Genomic DNA, 20,606 nt, shown 5'->3' with positions numbered 1-20,606 from the left:
GTTTTTAGACCTGGTTGCTCCAAGAACTACACAATATTCGAAAGTCCCAATTGGCAGAGATGGGCTGCTACCCCTGCCATTCACTTGGTGAAGATTTTTGGGGCTGGTGACAGACTGCAGGGGAGCACTGTGTACTGGTAATGGTTGTTGCCTGCTCATGCTTCCTGTGGCAAGGCGGTATCACCACATGGAACTATGAGTCAGTCCTGTAAGGCAAGGGCAGCATACCAATCTCCAGGGAAGGGATAACAGAAGTGAGGGTGATCATCCTGAACTTGATTTTCTTCGTGAAACAGTTCAGCTTTCACGGATCTAGAATGGGCCAGTCACCACAAGATTTCTTTAGGACCAGAAAGTACCAGGAATAGAAGCCTTTTCCTGTTTTGGTGAGGAACTTCTATTGCTCTCAATTCTAGAAGAGACTGAACTTCCTGAAGAAATACAATCTCGTGAGAAAGGTCCCTGAAAATACAGGAAGAAGGTGGATTGGGAATAGGAAGAGAAGACCTTCTCTAAGGGCTTGTCTTCACTACCGGGGAGATCGGCACTGCAATCGATGAGGGGGTGTTGATTTAGCAGGTCTAGTGAAGACTCGCTAAATTAACAGCGGAGTGCTCTCTAATCAACTCCAGTACTCCAGCTCCCAGAGAAGAATAAGGTAAGTCGACCGGAGAGGGTCTCCCGTGGATGCAGCGCAGTGAAGACAGCAGGGTAAGTCGACCTAAGCTACATCAACTCCAGCTATATTATTCACGTAGCTGGAGTAGCATAACTTAGGTCGATTTATCCTGGTACTGAAGACAAGACCTTAGAGCAGCGGTGGGCAAACTTTTTGGCCTGCGGGCCACATCGGGGTTCCGAAAGTGTATGGAGGGGTGTGTAGTGTTTTAAATTGCCCTCTGTAGGAATGTGCTATTTACGGTGTACTACTTACGGCTGCCAGTCCTGGTGCTCTGAGCAGCATGGTAAGGGGGCAGAGAGCAGGGGGTTGGATAAGGGGCAGGAGGTTCCGGGGGGCAGTCAGGGGACAGGAAGCAGGGGGCGGTTGGATAGGCGTTGGAATCCTGGGCGACCTGTCAGGGGGCAGGGGTGTGGATGGGGTCGGGGCGTGGATGGGGTCGGGGCAGTCAAGGGACAGGGAGCAGGGGGGTGGGGTGGATATGGGGTGGAGTCCCGGGAGTCCTAGGAAGGGGCGGTCAGGGGACAAGGAGCGGGGGCGGTAGGGGAGGTGGAAAGTGGGAGGGGATGGATAGGGGACGAGGACCAGGCTGTTTGGGGAGGCACAGCCTTCCCAACCTGGGTGTAGTATATTAAACTGCTCCCCACAGGAATGTCCTACTTACGATGCACTACTTATGGCGGCCAGTGCTGGTGCTCCGTAATACACTACACCTGGCAGCTCTCACTGCACGGCAAGCTGAGGCTTCGGGGGAGGGGGAACAGTAGGGGAGGGGGCAGGGGCTAGCCTCCCTGGCCGGGAGCTCAAGGGCCAGGCAGGATGGTCCTACGGGCCGGATGTGGCCCGCGGGCTGCAGTTTGCCCACCTCTGCCTTAGAGGCAATCACTGACCTTTATCAGAAAGGAGATCTGGAGTAAGTTTGCGGCTAAACAGTTTCCTCTTTGTAACTGGAGCATAAACCCCTAACAAATGAAGTATTGCAGGAGAATCAAAGTGTATCTGTTTTAGCAGAATATAGTTTAGAACCCACAAAATTTACGTTTTCTATTGTGTTCTGCATGAAGATTGCAGTGGCTATGAAACACAAGGCTGTACACCAGGGGTGTCTGTTGCTACCTGAAGGGATGTATGGGCTGTAAAATATCTCTCAGAAACCAAAGCTAAAAACTGTTCCTTATATGCCTCTGGCAACTTGTCAGCAAATTTAAAAACCGCAGAGAAATTAAATAAAACTATATTATGACAAAAGTCTAATAATTAGCTAATCATTTGAAAATTAGCAGTGGAATAAACCTTTCAGCTGTAGAAATCCAGCCTTTTAAATTCCTTATCCATAAGAGTGGCCTTATGGTGGAATTGATGGGACTACTCATTAGAAGCTGTGACCACCAAAGAAGCAGGAACTGGATGGGTAAAGGAACAGCCCACTTGCTTGGCTGTAGGAGGTACAGAGGTTAGCATCTGCAAGAGAGTTTTCAGAGGCTCTACTAAGTCTTCATTGATGGGAAGCGGAACCCTTCCTGAGGCAGGAGCTTGATCAATTGGTCTTTCAGGCCTCATATAGATTGGACTGATCATAACATGTCTTCCATTCTTCTCTTACCCTGGCCTTCCTTCTCCATGTGCGACCATGCCTTTTGAAAAACAATAAAAACTTCCCATCTCTTTGGGGGTTGGCCGAGTGATTGTTTCAGTTCTGATGGGTACCACTCAGTAACAGCTGCAGTGCATTGATTTCCACTCTGCTGTCTCATCACTTCATTGGGGACTCTGTTGCAGACTGAAAATCCCAGAATTCTTCTTTCCATTGCCCTCTCTGTGACAACTATCTTCATCAGCACCCATTTCTGCTGCCGTACCACACTGCTGGCAGTACTATTGAGTTGAAGAGATTGGCATGTGTTGCCTTGTTGATTTTTCCTTGGAGAACATCCTTGATAGAATTGAACGCACATCACCCAGCTTTCCTTCTTCACGAGAGTTCACCTTCCTGATTGTGGTGCACGTATGGAAAATATCTATGAGAATGTGCAGATTCTCGTGCACAAGTTCCACCTGCACCTCTAGAGAAGTGGCCACACTCCTCACGAGAGTCTGAAAAACTATGAAGTCCTCTGGGGACAGAAGAGTGGGGAGACAAGGATTCTGGAGTTACAGCTACACATGGTGAAGATGAAGAAATATGGTGAGAAAGATATAAGGGTTCCTTCATTAATTCTCCCTCCTCCATGGGGTCCAGCTCAGAGGGTTGAGGGATGGTAACAGGATGCCGAATAGAGGTTTCCAGTAGCAGGGGAGTAGGAGACTTCCTCCTAGAGAATGACCACGATGGAGGTCTACATTCTCTTGGAGCAGCCCAATACCAACAAGGCACAGAGGCTACTGCATAGGTTGAATGACAGGACACCCCATGCCAGGGCTTCCCTATAAGATAACCAGTCCTGACCTTTAGGTCTCAGTGTTCAAAGACTTGTAAGATGTCACCTGTAAGATGACAAACAATCATAAGCAATCATAACGGCGAGACAAGTTCCTCGCTTTCAGAGTCAGAAGAATATAAGCCTCCTTAGAATAGGGAGCAACAGTTCCAATTGGGGTTTTAGGTGGCCTGGCTATGGGAAACACAGTAAGCTTCAAAGAAAGTGAGAGTTAGGGTGCACAGAAAGCTAGCAAACTCTAACAAAGTTGAAATGGACTGGGGTGTCTGTATCAATAGAGCTGAGGACTCTGTCATTGGTTGTATAAAAGGAGAGTCCAGTAGGGAAAAGCAAAAGAGATCCTTTGAGAACATGGAGGCTCATTGAGTGGAAAGCACTTCAGGTAAGTGTACCAACAGTACCAGTGGAGCCGAAAGAGGGGCCGGCCTGCATGAAGAGCTGGAATTGACAGTGCTGACGAGTCTTTGAGTCTTTGAACTTGTGAAGCCTTAAATTGGTACTGGAGGACTTACCAGATTTTCTGGGTAAAGTCCAAGACTTCTTGCTTTTGTCATCATCAGAATCCACAAAGTGATTCAGTGAGCCTGACAGTGAAGAGAAAGTGTGACATTTGTCACCAGGGTTGTGCTTCAAATCAGCAGTAGTTGTTGGGGGACTCCTGGTTGATCCTGACTCCCCTGCATCACGGTGGGGGCTTGATTCAGATGAATCATCTCTTTCACAAGGTGAAGTTCAAGACGAAAGTCCCTCTTTTTAAGTCCTGGTGGGGAAGGAGTTTTGTCCTTCACACGGCCCTCACCCAGACAAATCATGCATCTGTTGTATCTATCTGTGACGGGGAAAACAGCACTGCACATGGCACACTGCTTAATTCCCAGGGATTTCTTCATAATAAATCCTCCAAGTAACTACTAAAACTGAAACAATAATTATGTTCATCAAAGTTCTGAAAACTGCTAATCGAAGCAAATGCAACCTGTATCTCGGTGGGCGAGAAGGAACTTAGGCTACGTCTACACTTCAGACCTTAAGGTCTCCTGCATAGCCACTCTATACTGGTGGGAGAGAGCTCTCTTGCCAGCATAATTAAACCACCCCTAATGGTTGGCAGTAGCTATGTCAGCCAGAGAGACACTCCAGCTGACATAGCACTGTCCATACCGGTGCTTTTATTAGTGAAACTTATGTCGGGGTGTGGTTTTTTTCACACCCCTCACCAACAAAAGTTTTGCCAACAAAAGCACTAGTGTAGACAAAGCCTTAAAGGGAGGTGGTGACCATGCCCCTTTTATGCCTTCTCCTGAGAGCATGAAGAGATGCTCCTGGGGGAATTCTGCACCACTGTGCAAGCGCACAATTAATGTCGCCCACAGATTTCCCCCACCCCAGAATAACAGATTATTCTGGGAAGCCGTGAGAGGGGTCATGCTACAATTACACTTTTCACCCACCAGGGGCTGATGTGGTGCCAGAAAAGAGGGCAGCTGGTTCACAGGCTAGAGCAGCCAGCCGCAGAGAGGGAGAAGGCAGAAGCTGCCTTCATCACAGCACTCTGCCCATGGGGCCAGGTGGAGGCAGCATGGAATATGTAGAGACGGACAGAGTGAGGCACACAGGGCTGTTGCAGCTCAGGCTAGTTAGGAGGACAGATTGGGGCTGGGGTACAGGAGCTAGTGGGGTGACACTGAACCAGGGACTGAATGGAGAGTGGGGGTGCAGGGACACATGGGGACAGGAGCAGAGGTGCCTGACTGAATGGGAGAGGGGTCAGTCAGGGTCTGCATGGAGGAGGCACCCAATTCCCTAACAATTCTTACCCCCCTGCCCTCCCAAAAATCAAAACTGTTTCTTACTTCTTCCACCCACAACAAACTGCCCTCCAAGTTCATTCCTAGGCTCCTTCCCAGCAATTACTTCCCTCTTCCTCAGTTCCTTCATTGCCTCTGACTCCCCCAAGCCTTTGCACTGCTTCTGAGGGGTGCGGGAAATATGTTTCTGTAATGTACTTTAAATAAATTATTCAAAGTTCTGTATTAATATGCCAAATAAGGAATCTATTTGTCAAAAAATATGTCCTGTGTATCGTATAAAGTCCTCTGTATTGTCACAGACATACTTGCAGACACGTATTTCGAAATAAATTAACAAAATAATTGAAATTGGTGTGATTATATTGTGTTTTTGACAAATAAAATATGCAACATTTTTCAGAATTTTAATTTGTGCACAGAACTTTTTTTTTTGGCACAAAATTCCTCCAAGAATAAGAAGAGCAAGGATGCATGAGCAGCCTACTGGAATTGCTTACAAAAGTCAACTCAAACGTACTCCTGGTTGAATTCTATGTTACTGCGTGTGTGCATAATTAATGAGCCTTGCATATTTTTAATTTTTTGCATAAAAAAAACTTCTGCTGAAATGTTGCTGCAGATCCACCTTCTGCCCACCAGCAGGTACTGTGGTGATAGAGCAAAGCAGCAGCTCCCTGCCCGCAAGGGAAGAGACAGAGTCTGCCTTCTTCGCAGCAGGCCAGGTCAGGAGACGGGCTATGTGGAGACAGACAGCGTGGGGTGCTGGGGAGGTCAGACAGTAGCTCATAGAGCTAGTGGGAGAAGACAGACTGGGGCAGGCACTGACTGGGAATGGAGGCACAGGGCCACAGTGGGGATGGAGGTGCAGGACCACATGGTGATGGAGGAAGGGTGCAGAGCTACACAGGGGGAAGGGAGTGTGAGTGGGGGTGAAGGGACACATGGACAGGGGGCGCAAGGACACATGGGGGTGCATGAACACATGGGGATGGGACAAATGTGCCTGACAGAATGGGAGAGGCTATGGGTCAGCCAGGGTCTGCACGGGGAAAGCTCCTTAACAATCCCTCCCCACCTAGTAATTCATTAATATGCATAATTCAAATAGATTCATATTTGTCAAAAACATTTCCTGAATCTTTTGTGTTGTCTGTACTGTTACAGACATACTTGCTGACCAGTATTTTGAAATAAATGACCAAAAATAATTGAAACTGGTCTGATTATATTGTGCTATTAGGACAAAAAATACGCAGAATTTTAAAATTGTGCACACAATATTTTTAATTTTTTGGCACAGAATTCCCCCAGGAGTAACAGGCACACAAAACCTGCAGTAGAATATATATGTGCACAATCACTGAAGGAAAACAGAAGCTTATCCAATTTAAGAAAAGGCTGTGTGCGATAGAGGGCAGAAGCAACACAAAGGTTCCTTACAAGTTGGGAATCAAACTGGAAGGGGGAGTTGTACTCTTTCAAGCTCTGTCCATTTGAAACACACCCAAAAGTAGATTATACAGATGTTAAATAGTAGGTGTGCTGGGCAAGGTGGATTTTGGCTACCCTGTCTTCGGTGGGGTTTGTGATGCTGGCAGACCAGATGCCAGCTCATGACAATGCCCTAGGCCTCCCTGAACACTGACAAATGCATAGCTGAAAACTAGCTGGCTCACCTGTGTGTTAGCATGGTTAAAATAGATGTTAAGTTTATAAGAACAAAATGTTTGTAGGATGCTGCCTGCATTAATCTCACGTACAATATCTATAGCCCATGTTATAAGGTAATATTAAAGTGTTTGCTTTGTAACTGTATAAAAAAGTGTTTGCTATGAAACTAGTAACCCCCATACACTCAAGAGAGAAGCATTACCAAGTGTGAAATACTAGTTTACCACAAAAGGTGCCATCTCCTGCCCAATAAAAGGCCTGTATGCACCAGACAAACCGTTGTGGAAAAATCAGTGGACAAAGACTTTGTTGACTGGGACTTGCACAATCACACTTTGAACTCTGGGGGAAGTGAATAAAATCCTTAACCAGAAAGAACTGGATCACTACGCTGCTTGGAATTTGGAGTAAGCACTATTTCTAAGTGTAAGCAAGAGATCCCCATGCTGCTTATTTTGGATTACACCTAAAGACATATAGAGCTTGCACATTACAGCAGCTTCTATTAACTTTTTGAAACTGAAGACTAACTCATTTGTGTATGTATGTTTACCTCATAAATAACTCATTTTTTTTCTAGTTAATAAATCTTTAGTTAGGTTAATATAGGATTAGGGTGATGGATTGTACTCCCCACACTGACCCTGAGAGGGTAAATTAGGCCCAATTAACTACCAGGCTGCACCTGTGGCAGAAGCCAGGGAGCAGGGATTGACGGAAGCAGGCTCAGCTGGGCAGGAACAGTGGGGCCTGTACAAAGCCCAGGAGCTGAGAGCAGAAGTCTCACTTTGTGGGAGAAGGGAGATGTGTTTGAGGCTAGAGGCAAGTAACCTGGGAGGGGGAGTTTGGGCTAGGAAACCCAGAGAAGAGGGAGAGCCAGGAAGGTAGGAAAAGGTTAAGGGGAAAGTCAAACCTTGCTTGCTCATGAGAGGGCCCCTGAGTCAGGATCTGGAGTAGAGGGTGGGCTCTGGTTCCCCTACCAGCTTCTGACAAAGTGGCACTGCGGAGCCAGTGAGCAGGAATGCTGCCTGAGTCCATTTGACAAGCAGGGCTTTGATAGCTGAAATGGGGAAACACAGATAGTGACCTGGCTGGAGGACCAATTCACGAAGGGGAGACTGCAGTTCCTGGAGTCAGAGGGGTCTGCAAGGTGAGAGGACGACAGAAAAGGCACCACCAGAGGGGGGCATAGCACCTGGCAAAGCTAATCCCCAGAATGGTCAGGAGGAGGTGCCACTACCAGTGAGTGGACCTCATGACAATTGGTTACAAGCATTAGCTCTCTCACCAAAAACAAGGTACAATTCACCTGGTGTAAGTGACTCGTCCTTTGAGACTCGGAGTAACCTGAATATTGTAATTTTTGGTGTAAGGAACCATCTATCACAAAGGCAGGCTTACCTCGGTGGCAAGATAGATCAGAGTTCCCAAGGGGACTGTCTGCAACTCCTTGTTAAGGCTGTTATAGTAATAAAGGAGTTCAGACTTGATACTTGATTGGTGAAATCCAAGTATAGCACATAACCAGTTTGTGTTTGTGCCCTGATTTGTAACAGTTGGCCCTGATGTTGGCATCCATTTGTGAGACACTCCAGGTAACTTGAGAGCATTCAGATGGCTCCTGTGCTCTACTCCTCCCCTGTGGTTCACTAGATTCTAGGTGTTAGATTGGGTGGCAGAGGTGGAAGATTTAAGAAGTGCAGCATTCTTCCAAGCTCTGCTCACAACCCAAGCTGTACTTAGTTGAGGCACCAAAATGAAAGGTCATTCACAGTAAGTTGTACAGATCTTCAGATTATGATTATCCTGCTTTTTGCAAGCTCTGATAAATAATGAATAATTTTGACACCTAATCATCATTATGTAGGCTCCTGGTAGCAACTCTAGAGTTAGGCTTGTGTTTCAAAGTGGGCTTAAAATACAGCATAAATCTGTATTTTCCTCTAACAGTAGGTGGCTGTCTCCTGTGAGATTTTAGAGTGTTAAATTTTAGGCCCTTTGAATTTTCTGTGCAGCTTTTGTTTGTTAGAAATTGGATTCTGGCTGAGATATTTCCTTGACATTCAGACAATGTATCTTGAGCAGAACTGGTTCAATACACAGGGTTTTTGCGGGGAAGAGTATTAACTGAATTTCAGGTCATTTTTGGCTGCTATCATTCATAAAGCAAGAGTTTATGCACCAACACATATGCAAGTTTACTGTGCATAACAGAAGAGGTTTTAATGTAAAGACACAAGACCTTATGTGCAGAAGCAGCAGCTCCTTGTGCATAAAATCTTTGGCATGGGCTGTCTTTAGACCACCTCCACAAGTCTAAATCCGTGCACCTGCTTAAGCTTATAAAATACAAACAAAAAACCCCACCAGTGGGAAATACACAAAAATCTTTCATTGTGATTGTCAGACTTTCTACCACACACTCTGTATCTACTAAATTCAAAACCATCCCCATGGATATGACAAGTTAAGCCATCTGATAATACTTCATACTTTTCCACCCAGAAGCACATCCTTACCATCACCACAACTACCTTATAGCATGAACCACGCACCACAACCTTATCCCTGCCTTGTGGATGCCAGCCTTCTATCACTCCCTTTACCAAGCCACCTCTCTTCTCCCTCCCCCTAACCCCCACTACCAACACATTATTACACCTAGTATTGTTAGGAAGGAGTAGTTGGATAATGGGGGGGGTGGGAAAGGAAAGGTTGAGGGTAAAATTAACGTTGCAGTGCATGGTCTGATGTTCCACAGCTGATAATAAGTTTTGCGCCTGTGGGTCAAGGAACAGAAGTTATACATAGTGTTAGGCAGCTTAACTTTTCATTTCCTTGCTTTTTTGGATTTGAATCATAAATGTAGGAACTGTTTCACAGCAAGTTTTTTGTATATTCTTTATTAGGCTAAACAGCCGACATCCCATTAAAATAAATGCAGTTCATACCTCAGCTTTTTGTTTCAAGTTAACTGCAGATCTATAAACACAAAAAGCTAGACCCTAGTTATCCCTGGTCCCAGCATACATTCTTGAATACAAGACTACATCCATCAGGAAAAGGTGTTACAAATTACTATGATCCAGCCCAATTTGATCTGTGTTGGCACAGCTCTCTCAATTTATAGAAATCTCTACACCAAATTAGTGCATCCTATGGATGTATGTCAAAGCTCTATTTTTATACTTCATGAAATACCAGTGTTGATTACAAAGGTCTATTTCATAATGTAATAGAAGTCAGAAAGTGATAAAATGCTTTAATGCAATACATCTGCTGTTAGAGTAAGCTAGCTACATCAAACCTGATTTTTCATCTAATCAAATCGGATCCTGTCATGGTTTTTCAATGATGAGACATTTAAAACATCTAAACTGTATCCAATGTATAATACACAATACATAAGAGATACAAGCATCCATTTTCACTGGACAACATCTAAAATATGTAAATACCTGTTCCTGCAGGTCGTAGTCATAGCTATCATGCAGCAGAAGACTGAGGACATACCGAGTATATATCATGGCATCAATGCCACACTTCTCTAGCTCTTGTCCCAGCCAGGTCTGCACTGGGCCCAAAGCATGAAGCAGAGACATTTCAGAAACAGATACAGGGCCTGGATAAGAGCTTGAGGAGCTTTCAGATGGCAAACCATCCACAACAATTGTACAGATAGGGCGCATGAATCTAGGTGGTTGGCATCCTTATAACGTGAAGCATTTTCTGTAGTTGATATTCCGTCGATATCTGGAGGTGATTTTCACTCCAGTAAACAGGAGAGGCGCTTGACTTCTAGGACAATCATTTATATTTCCTGGCAGTTAGCCATCTAGAGACGAACATCACTCTTCAGGCATGACCAGTGAATAAACTAAATCCTACTAGCAAACACATATGAAGATGTGTTTTTCTACCTTAATTTCACATTGAGGCCAGATGCAAGTCCCCAGCAGGACCTATAGAAAGAAAAAGAAAAAAAAAAAAAGAAAGTTGTGATGTGTATCCATAAAACAAACATGAACAATGAGCGAACATTCAAGAATGCAGCCATTTACATGTTGCTTACTTCCAAATGACACACAGTAGGTATACTATTCTTATGAAAATTATGGAGTAATTCCAAGTTTCCAGGAAACTTTTCAAGCAACATTATTTAAACACCAACACACCAGGAGAGGGGGGATAATAAGCACTTTACCAAGCAACTAACAACCAATTCATAGTTTGAAATTTATTTGCTTGACCTGGCTTTGTTTGAAAGCTTCAATTTTATTACCATTGTTATCATCGCTTTAGAAATGGCACTTAGAGCAACAGCACCTCGGTTTTGATTTTTGGGAAGCAACAGTTTTATTAGTCAACTGACAGAAGACTGCTGAGCAGTTGAAATTCAGGGTTCTTTCATTTATTTTATAAACGAAAAAGAAAGCATTACCATTCTGTAAACAGACATCATCCCTGTTGAGTTATATGGCCACATGGTCTAACAATCATAGTCACATCTCCTCAAAAAGATAACTCCCACTAACATACCAAAGTTGCTTTTCTGATCTATTCATAGATTTTGAAGAAATAAGGACCACAGAAATCATTTAGACAGACCTCCAACATGACACAGGCCACAAATCTTTCATTAATTAATTCCTGCTTTAAGTCCAATAGCTGTGGTTGAACTAGCAAGCATTTCTGTAGCATACACCAGGCTAAAAGTAAGTTAGGCTGATGTCAGGCAGCTTACGTCAACGTAACTCTATACGCATCTACACTACAATGTTGCTCCCACCAATATAAGTCGCCAACTATTCAGATTTAACTCCACCTCCGCAAAAGGCATAGCACTTAGGTCGGTGTATTTAGGTCAACGCAGTGCCAGCCCTGGGCGGCAGGGCTCCAGCCTGTCAGTTAAAATTGGTGGAAATGCTCCTGGTGAGGCGACACACCACCAAGAGAATGAACCTAGCGTGGACATGAAAAATGGATTTAATTACTGCAGTGGCTGTAGGTCAATATAACTTAAGTTTACTTAATCTTGTAGTGTAGAGTTGCCCATTGTAAAAATGGGCAATCTTGGTTTAAAGATTTCCAGGGATGAAGAATCCACTGAACCCATCACAAGCCTGGGTAGCTTGTTCCAAAGGATATGAGGGACCCCCCTCCCCTTTTTTAATTGTACCTTAATTTTAGTCTGAATTTGTCTAGTTTCCACTTCCAACCATTGGATCTTGTTATATCTTTGTTTAAGAGCCCTCTATCACCAAATTTCTGTTCCACATGTAGGTATTTACAGACTGATCAAGTCATCCATTAAGCTTCTCTTTGTTAAGCTAAATAGATTGAGTCTCTCACTATATGGTATGTTTTCTAGTCTTTTTAAGACTAAGAAGAACAAATTGCACTTAGTATTTCCAAACATTTGCATAGTATCTCAAATTCTAAGGCCAAAAGGGACCATTGATCATCTCATCTTACCTACTATATAGCACAGGACATAGAACTTCCCAAAAATACTTCCTAGAGCATGTATCTTTTACAAAGACACCCAATCTGGATTTAAAAATAGTCAGTGATGGAGAATCCACCATGACCCTTGGTAAATTGTTCCAATGGTTAATTACCCTCATTATTTTGAAGCTAGACAAATTCAGACTGGAAATAAGGCTTAAACTTTCAGTCTAGCAAAGAAAGGTGTAAAACCAGTTGCTGGAATATCTTTTCCCCATGTAGGTTCTTGCAGACTAATCAAGTCACCCCTTATCTCCTCTTTGTTAAACTAAATAGATAGACTCAAAGAGTCAATCACGAAAAGGCAATGGTTCTCAACCAGGCGTACATGTATTGCTGGGGGTATGTCAACTCATCTAGATCAATGTTTTTCAACCTGGAGGTTGCAGGACTAGTTTGGGGAGGTGGGGGTCACAAGTGCAGGGCCGACATTAAAGGGTGGCAAGAAGGGCAACTGCCTGGGCTGCACGTCATAGGGGGCCCCCTTGAAACTGAGGCTCTGGCTATACTACACAGCTTTTAGCAACACGGCTGTGCTGCTACAGCCATGCTGCTAAAAGCTGCACAGTGCAGCTGCTGTTTGTCAGCAGGAGAGAACTCTCCTGCCAACAAGAGAAAAAAAAAAAACCTCACTCACTCTCTATCTCTCTCACACACACACCCCCCCGAGTGACAGAGGCTTTGTCGGCAAGAGCACTTTCCTGATGACAAAGCGCTGTTCACACTGGTGCTTTTTGTTGGTAAAACTTGTTTTTTGGGGGGGAGGGGGGAGAGTTTTTGGGGGGGGGGTGCTGACAAAAGTTCTGCTGACGAAGTGGCAGTGTAGATATACCTTATGTTACACGCTTCAGACCTGGGCAATGGGGATAGGTCTTATGCTTCAGACTCCTGAAAGGGGTACAGTAGTCTGGAAAGTTTATAAACCACAGCTATAAGGCATGCTTTCTAATCCTTTAATATTTCAATGCTTCTGCCTTTTCTGCATCATTGACAATTCTACTGTCTCCATCTACTAATGGACCTAGACTATTGTTAGGATTTCCTTTGTTCCTGATATACTTACAAAGTTTCTTGTTCTCCTTAGCCCTGCCAGCCATCGATTTTTACCAGATTTCTGTAACTTTTCTTATCAACTATCTACAAGTAAGAGCCAAACCCAAGAAGCCCAGCAAAGCATCTGAGCCCTACTCCTTCCCTCAACCCCCAAGTATGGGAGAGTCAAGCTTAAGACGACTAGCCAGGAATATGGTCTCACTGAGGGGAAGCCCAGCAGAGCCTATGGGTATAGTTGGACACCACTATAGATAATTGATCCCAAGGGGCTCGCAGGACAGGCATGATCATTGTGCAGATCTGCACAATCTGCGTGTGACATCTCATGTGGACATCATTTATTTTGTGGGCAGTGCTTGGGAGAGTACTGCAAACTGCCACTGCTCCCACAAATTCAATCCCTGTCATTCATGCTCCAATGGGTGGCCTCTCAGTACACGCTTACACTGTTTAGCCAACAAAATAACTGAAGTCTTAACACATGATGACTTTCTTTATTCCACAGCCCCTCGTGCAATTATAGCTCCCAGTACCTGGAGGATATATCAATATGTTCACTGGTTCAATATAGACATCACCACAAGCAGGACACCCATTTTAACCCTAACACTACAGGCATTAGTAGCCAGGCACCTAATACAAAGACAACTTTTCAATTAAAGTTGCCAGTATTAGCCCCTGCCACCTTGTCCGTTGGAATAGATAAGCCTAATTTTGAGAGAGAATGAATAAATAAAAATAGTAACTTTTATTCTTAAAATATTCAACATGAATTGGTCAGTATCAGAGTTACATCAGCCAGATTCTTATGAGTTAGCCCAATTGACAGAAAAAAGGCCATGAAGGATTGAAAGAAAAATATTGTTTCACCAAGCATTTTGTTTAAAAGTAAAAAGTATTGCCCATTTAAGTTCATCAAAGCTTTCAAAAATTATGTTTATATGGAGGCCAAATTTTTCAAAATTAGAAGCTTAAAGTTAGGTACCTAAAACCATATTTAGGCACCTAAACAGTAGATGGAAGTCCAGAAATGCTGGGAACCAACAAATCTCACTGAAATCAATGTGAATTGTTGGATAAAAAGTAACCTCTCTCAAACCACATCCTCCTATTTAGCCCGACAGCAATGTCAACTGCTGCACAATTAACTTTTCCTTCAAGTCTCTCTCTCTCTCATTATTTGCATGCTACAGCATGTGATAAAATCCCCTCTCCTGACTCAATATGTGCTACCTCAACCCACTCCTCCAAATCCCCTCAAAAGCTCTCTTCTTTCTAATGGAGCGAGGCCTAAATGCTCCAGTCTTCCCTCAAAGTAGCCAGCAAAACTGGCAGACTCTATAAATAACAAGTTACAGAAATTGTGAAAACAACAAGAAATATGCCAAACTTCACCACACTATCAGTTCTCTCACTTTGCTTTTTTGAAGCATCCCTTCCCTCATCATTACCTGTAAGCGTCTTTTCAGATTCTAAAGTTCTTTGGAGCAAAAAAATATGGTCTTCATATTAACTATTCCTAGGACACGTAAAAATTCAGCACTGTAACTTCTATAGCAGTAGCCTGAAAAGTACATGGATTACTTCTGCAAAGCAGGATCAAGCAGAAAGAAGCTGAATTATAAAATAAAAAGCAGACTCAACACAAAATAAAAAAGCCCATTCCAATTCTGTGGATTCCTGTTCCCCTCTTTCTCCTCTTACAAGGTCTGCAGTGGGATGGAGGATAGAGCACACTTCAAGTACTCTTTGGTTCCTGAGAATCCTTGCCTACAGGGATCAGGCTAAGCAAGCCTAAAAAGGGGAAAGCAACACTGTCATTCAGAAATTTTCCGACAGAATATTTTTTTCATCAGACAATGACAATTCATAGAAAGCAAAACATTTTGCAGAAGCATTGTCACTTTTGATGAAAATTCATGTAACAAGAAAAACTGGAAAAACATTTCAACAAGGTTGAAACGTTCAATTTTTTCCTTTTCAGAATGAAATGTTTTGATTTTCCATTCCAAAAGGACTTCATTCCAATTTTTAAAGTTTATATTACATAATGAAAGAAAGTCAAAATTGAAACAAAATGTTTCAATCTCATCAAAATGAAACATTTCTAATCAACCTGCAACATTATTTTGGGACTTCTTTTTGCAGGAAATTTCAAAGCAACTTTGAAGTTCCAAAATTCTCTGCAAAACAAAAAAATCCAGTTCCCTCCCAGCAGTTACAGTTTGATATGTAAGGCAATAAGAAGTCACTGACATGACTTAGAGAAGAGCAACACTGGCAAATGTGGAAAAAAGATTTTAGAAGGGACATATATCAGCCAGTCTAGAGGGAGAAGCGTTGGTATCAAAAAAGCTTCATCTTCACTAGGAAAGAGACATTTTATCACAGTTAACATGTTAGCTACTGTGTATTCTAATGTAGACAAGTTGAATTTTTAATTCATGTGAAAACTACAAAATTTGTCTTGACTACACTAGGATTGACATGCATTAGCTACTGCATTAAAAAATATATACCTCCCTCCCCCCTGTGTGGACATGGCTTAAGACACCCCAAATGGGAGAGACTGCAGTATGGTCTGAAGGGATCAAATTAACCACCTCTGATAACAGTTGGCATATTACTCATGATTAAGGCTATGTTTTAGTCACGGTTATTTTTAGTAAAAAGTCATGAGCAGTAAACAAAAGTTCACAGCCTGTGACCTGTCTAGGACTTGTACTATATATCCCTGACTAAATCTTGGGGAGGGGGAGGCCTAGGGGGCACTGCCAGTAGAGGGGGATGCTGGTGCTGAAGGGATGGGGGGCTGGCTGGCAGGCTCCCTACTCGGCTCTACACAGTTCCCCAGAAGCTGTGACATGTTCCTCCCTCAGCTCTTATCTCTGCGCACTGTCCCCGCCCCAAGCGCCAGCTCCACAGCTCCCACTGGCTGGAGCTAGGAGCTGACGGAGGGACATGTCACCACTTCCAGGGAGTCCCCCAAGGTAAGTGCTGCCCATAGCCCTCATTCCCTGCCATGCCTCAACCCCCAGCCCTGAGCCCCCCCTCCCACATGCACCCAAACTCCTGCTGCTGCTGGGGAGGGGGGGAAAGAAGGTGACCCGAGACTGTCCCAGCAGTGGCTGGTGCCACTGGTCCAGGGGCTGCCCAAGCTACTCGGGTGGCCCCTGAGCCAGCCACACCAAACACTGCAGAAGTCACAGTGGTCATGGAAAGTCACAGAATCTGTGACTTCCATGACAGACTCACAGCCTTACTCATGACTAGTGGAAACAAGATTAAGTTAGGTCACCCTTCTCAAACAAAGAATTTCTGTGAAGTTTTTATAGTGTGGCAATACTTGTTTATTCAATTTTCTGGTTCATTTTTTCCTTTGTGGTACTTTGCCTTTTCCCCTTTGAAAAAAGTACCACTGTTAAGGACAATTCTAAATAACATCCACAAGTATAATATACAATAAATTTACAAAATTCCATGTAAAAGATGGACTTTGAGAACTTTAAGATTGCATAGTTAAGCAATATCAGAAAATGTCAAATTAAGGCTGCACACATAATCTTCACTCAGTCCCTTGTGTGTATGCATTACAAGAGACTTTAATTATGTGATGTCTGGGTTCCTTCCCCCACTCTGAACTCTAGGGTACAGATGAGGGGACCCGCATGAAAGACCCCCTAAGCTTATTCTTACCAGTTTACGTTCAAAAATTCCCCAAGGTACAAACTTTGCCTTGTCCTTGAACAGTATGCTGCCACCACCAAGCGTTTTAAATAAATGGGGAGAGAGACCACTTGGACATGTCTTCCCCCAAAATATTCCCCCCCCCCCCCCCCAAGCCCTACACACCCCCTTTCCTGAGGAGGCTGGAGAATAATATCCTAACCAATTTGTTACAAAATCATCAAAGACCCAAACCCCTGGATCTTGGAACAATGGAAAAATCAGTCAGGTTCTTAAAAGAAGGATATTTAAAAAAAAAAAAAAAAAAAGGTAAAAATCATCTCTGTAAAATCACGATGGAAAATACTTTACAGGGTATTCAGATTCAAAACACAGAGGATCCCCCTCTGGGCAAAACCTTACAGTTACAGAAAACAGGAATAAACCTCCCTCTTAACACAGGGAAAATTCACATAAAACAAAAGAAACTAATCGCCTTGCCTGTCTTACCTATACTGGTTGCAATATTGGAAGCTTGGATTAGGATGGGTTGGAGAAGATGGATTTCTGTCTGGCCTCTCTCAGTCCCAAGAGAGATCAAACCACTTAAACTAAGAGCACAAAACAAAAGCCTTCTTTCCCCCAAGATTTTAAAGTATCTTGTCCCCTTATTGGTCCTTTGGGTCAGGTGCCAGCCAGGTTAGCTTAACTTCTTAACCCTTCACAGGGTAACAGGATGTTGCCTCTGGTCAGGAGGGATTTTATAGCACTGTATATAGAAAGGTGCTTCCCTTTATATTTATAAACATGTGATCATACACTATTTCTCAAATAGTACATTAATATATCATCACATTTTCTGTGTCCCAGGATACACAGGTACCATCTTCTACTGTTTGTTACTCCTTGTATATACCAGACAAACTGAGCCTACTGCATTTTCATTAGCAATTGGAGGGAGACATCTTTAGGGCACATTAAAGTTTCCCTAGTAGAAGAGAGGAAGGATGATCCAGTAGCATTAGCCTGGGAGTTGGCTATTCCCTGCTCCATCAATGACATTCCTCTGTGGCCTGGGGCAAAGTCTCTCTGCACTTCAGTTTAGCAGCTATAAAATGGGAAAAACAGTAAACTCCCTACTTTAGTAGTGTTGTGGGGATCAATACACTGAAGACTGTGAGGTATTCAAATACTATGGTAATTAGGACCTTGGAAGTACCTAAAATAGACAAAAAGGCCATCCTGCTTTGCGGTAGAGTGGCAGTTGTAGCTATGGGCGTTTCAAACAGTTATCTAGATACTAGCATGGGTAGATTACAGTAGAAGCGCTATAATCACTGCACTCTTAACTGAAGCACTGTCCTCAATATGTGCTCACTGCAGAAGTGCTAGGAGTATGTATTTATATTCAAACTATCAACAAGCAAAGCAGACTAGCTAGAGGTGCAAGCTGGGGCAGGGCTTTCCATGTCTTTAACTGTTCCTTTCTCCACATCTTTTTCTCAGTACAGAAATATGTCTTTTGTCATGGGGAAGCAAACAAAGCAGATACAGACAAACTACATCTAAAACAGTCTTATTACTCGCATTTCACAAGCATCAAGAGACCTGCAAAAACGTCAGGCACCCAGAGGGTTAGGTACTGTAAAGAATTGGTTATTTAAACTAAAACTTCCTGCTCCAATGAACTTAGTCCTACTTTAAGACATGACACAAGATGGGTGTAAAACAGACAGTGATGGGAGAAGAGAAAGGTAGGACAGGGTAATGATAATATGAACATGTTTTTTGTACAGACTGGGTATTCACATAATTTTGTATTTACAGTAGTTATATAATACACAATTTATGGAAGGGCAAAGTGAAAAAAAAATGAACTCCCCCATTATCTCCCCCTCCCCCCCCCCCCCCCCCCAAGCTAGTAACATTTTTAACCAAAAGAAGGCACAGAAAATTCATCGTCCACCGTATGGTAACCTGGTTACAAAATACTGTTCTGTGTATTCTATAGTCTGCAAGACTTTCACAAGACACATACTTGTATGAGCATATACACAGATTTCACTTTTGTTGGGAAGAAGATAATCTTTCCAAAAATGTAATGAGAAACTCTGCCGTTGCCCACCCTAACCACATGGACTGAAATCTATGTCCTTACTATTTCAATTTCCAGGTTAGAATGCCTTGTAATAAAGGCACAAGAATTCAGAAATACACAAATTGTTACTTTTGTTGCATTCCTTGGTACAGCCTAATCTCCCACGTGACTTTGTAGTCTTTGATTTAAGGGCAGTTTTTTGTTGTGTTTGTACAGTGCTTAGCACAACAGGGTCCTGATCCAGGATTGCGTACCTAAGCACTACTGTAATACAAATAATTATAATAATGCTTACACCATAAACAAGCCTTGCCCTATTACTCATTTCAAAGACCACTTCTGCAACAAGACTTCAACCAGAAGTATTGCCATACCATTACAGTCACACAGAAGAGCAAAGCACCTGACCAATCTCAAACAAGAAGGTGAGTTATTCTACTTTCAGAGAGGCATGAAAGAGACTGAAAATTTTTGAAGTCTACGGACAACCAACCCGGGGGCGGGGGGAAGACGACAACATATTTAGGCAATAGGACACAGAATCTAAGATAGAGAATATCCATTACAATACAGAAATGCAGCTGCAATAGAAAGTTCCAACATAACTATGAGGGTAAACATGCAGAGTCAAAGGCAATCTGCACTGTTAGCCCATCCATAGGGCTGTACATTTTTGACAAGTACTAAGTCCTCTACAAAATGCTCTTATTGGTCTGTACTATCATTATCTGCTTAGCCTCGTGAATTCTCATTACACTCCACCACTGCCAGTGAGCAGAGTAAGGAACTGGAATCCAATATCATTTGTTTCCTAAGTCCAGAACCATATTCTTTATGTGGAGGGTTTTGCACTAGTTATTTATTGCAGAGGAACGATGCGTTTGTAACTTAAAGTGTTATAATTATTTGCACTGCAATAGCACCTACCGGCTTCAGGGCCCCATTTGTGCACATAAACAAAACAGTGCGCAATATCTCAAAGTATATGTCTATACCAAAGTTAAAAAAAAAAAAGTGTTTTAACTCTTAACTTGGGCTAAAATAGCAGTGAAAATACAGAGATTCTGCTTAACAGCTTGAGTTCAACCTCTGGCTCTAACTTGAGCAGCTAACCTAAGCTAAAAAACCAAGTTGCTATGTCTTCACTGCTATTTTAACCTGAGATAGTTGGTTTTCAATCCTTTCAAGTAGGATGCTGATAAATCAAAAAAAGTGTTCAGAAAAGAGCCCTGACAAGGATTAAAGCATTAGAAAACATGCCTTATAGTGACAGATTCAAGGAGCTCAATTTGTTTAGTTTAACAAAGATACCTTTTGTCTGCTAGGTTGAAGAGTGTGTCACAAAATCCAATGGCTGGAAGTTGAAGGTAGACAAATTCAGGCTAGAACTGGGGTGTACATTTTGAAGTGAGTATAATTAGCCACTGGAATTTACTAAAGATTGTGGTAGATTTTCCAGCAAGGTCAACTTTAAAATCAAGATTGAAGTTTTTCTAAAATATATGCTCTAGATCAAACTAGATGGTCTAGCAGATAGGCCCTTCTGGCCTTTGAATCTATAAACTTGGGGTAGCTAACCAGAGGTAAGAACTTCCTCTGTTGCATGGGGCCCGGGGTCGCTTGCTGGAGGATTCTCTGCTCCTTGAAGTCTTTAAACCATGATTTGAGGACTTCAATAGCTC

General features: G+C 43.0%; 1 protein-coding gene across 2 annotated transcripts in view; it reads right to left on the bottom strand.

Moving 5' to 3' along the window:
* The window catches only part of KIAA0232 (KIAA0232 ortholog), a 111,940-nt gene that overhangs the window by 69,805 nt on the left and 21,529 nt on the right, over window positions 1-20,606 (bottom strand). For both annotated transcript variants that reach the window (XM_077815877.1, XM_077815878.1), the window contains exon 2: window positions 10,058-10,561. In XM_077815877.1, coding sequence (XP_077672003.1) covers window positions 10,058-10,288 — 231 coding nt within the window. In that variant the 5' untranslated portion in view covers window positions 10,289-10,561. The remainder of the gene's footprint in view (window positions 1-10,057; window positions 10,562-20,606) is intronic.

This window comes from Eretmochelys imbricata, chromosome 4, assembly GCF_965152235.1.
Source record: "Eretmochelys imbricata isolate rEreImb1 chromosome 4, rEreImb1.hap1, whole genome shotgun sequence".
NCBI classification, from domain to species: Eukaryota; Metazoa; Chordata; order Testudines; family Cheloniidae; genus Eretmochelys; species Eretmochelys imbricata.
The sequence above is the reverse complement of the archived record's forward strand: the minus strand, read 5'-3'. Positions and strand labels throughout refer to the sequence as shown.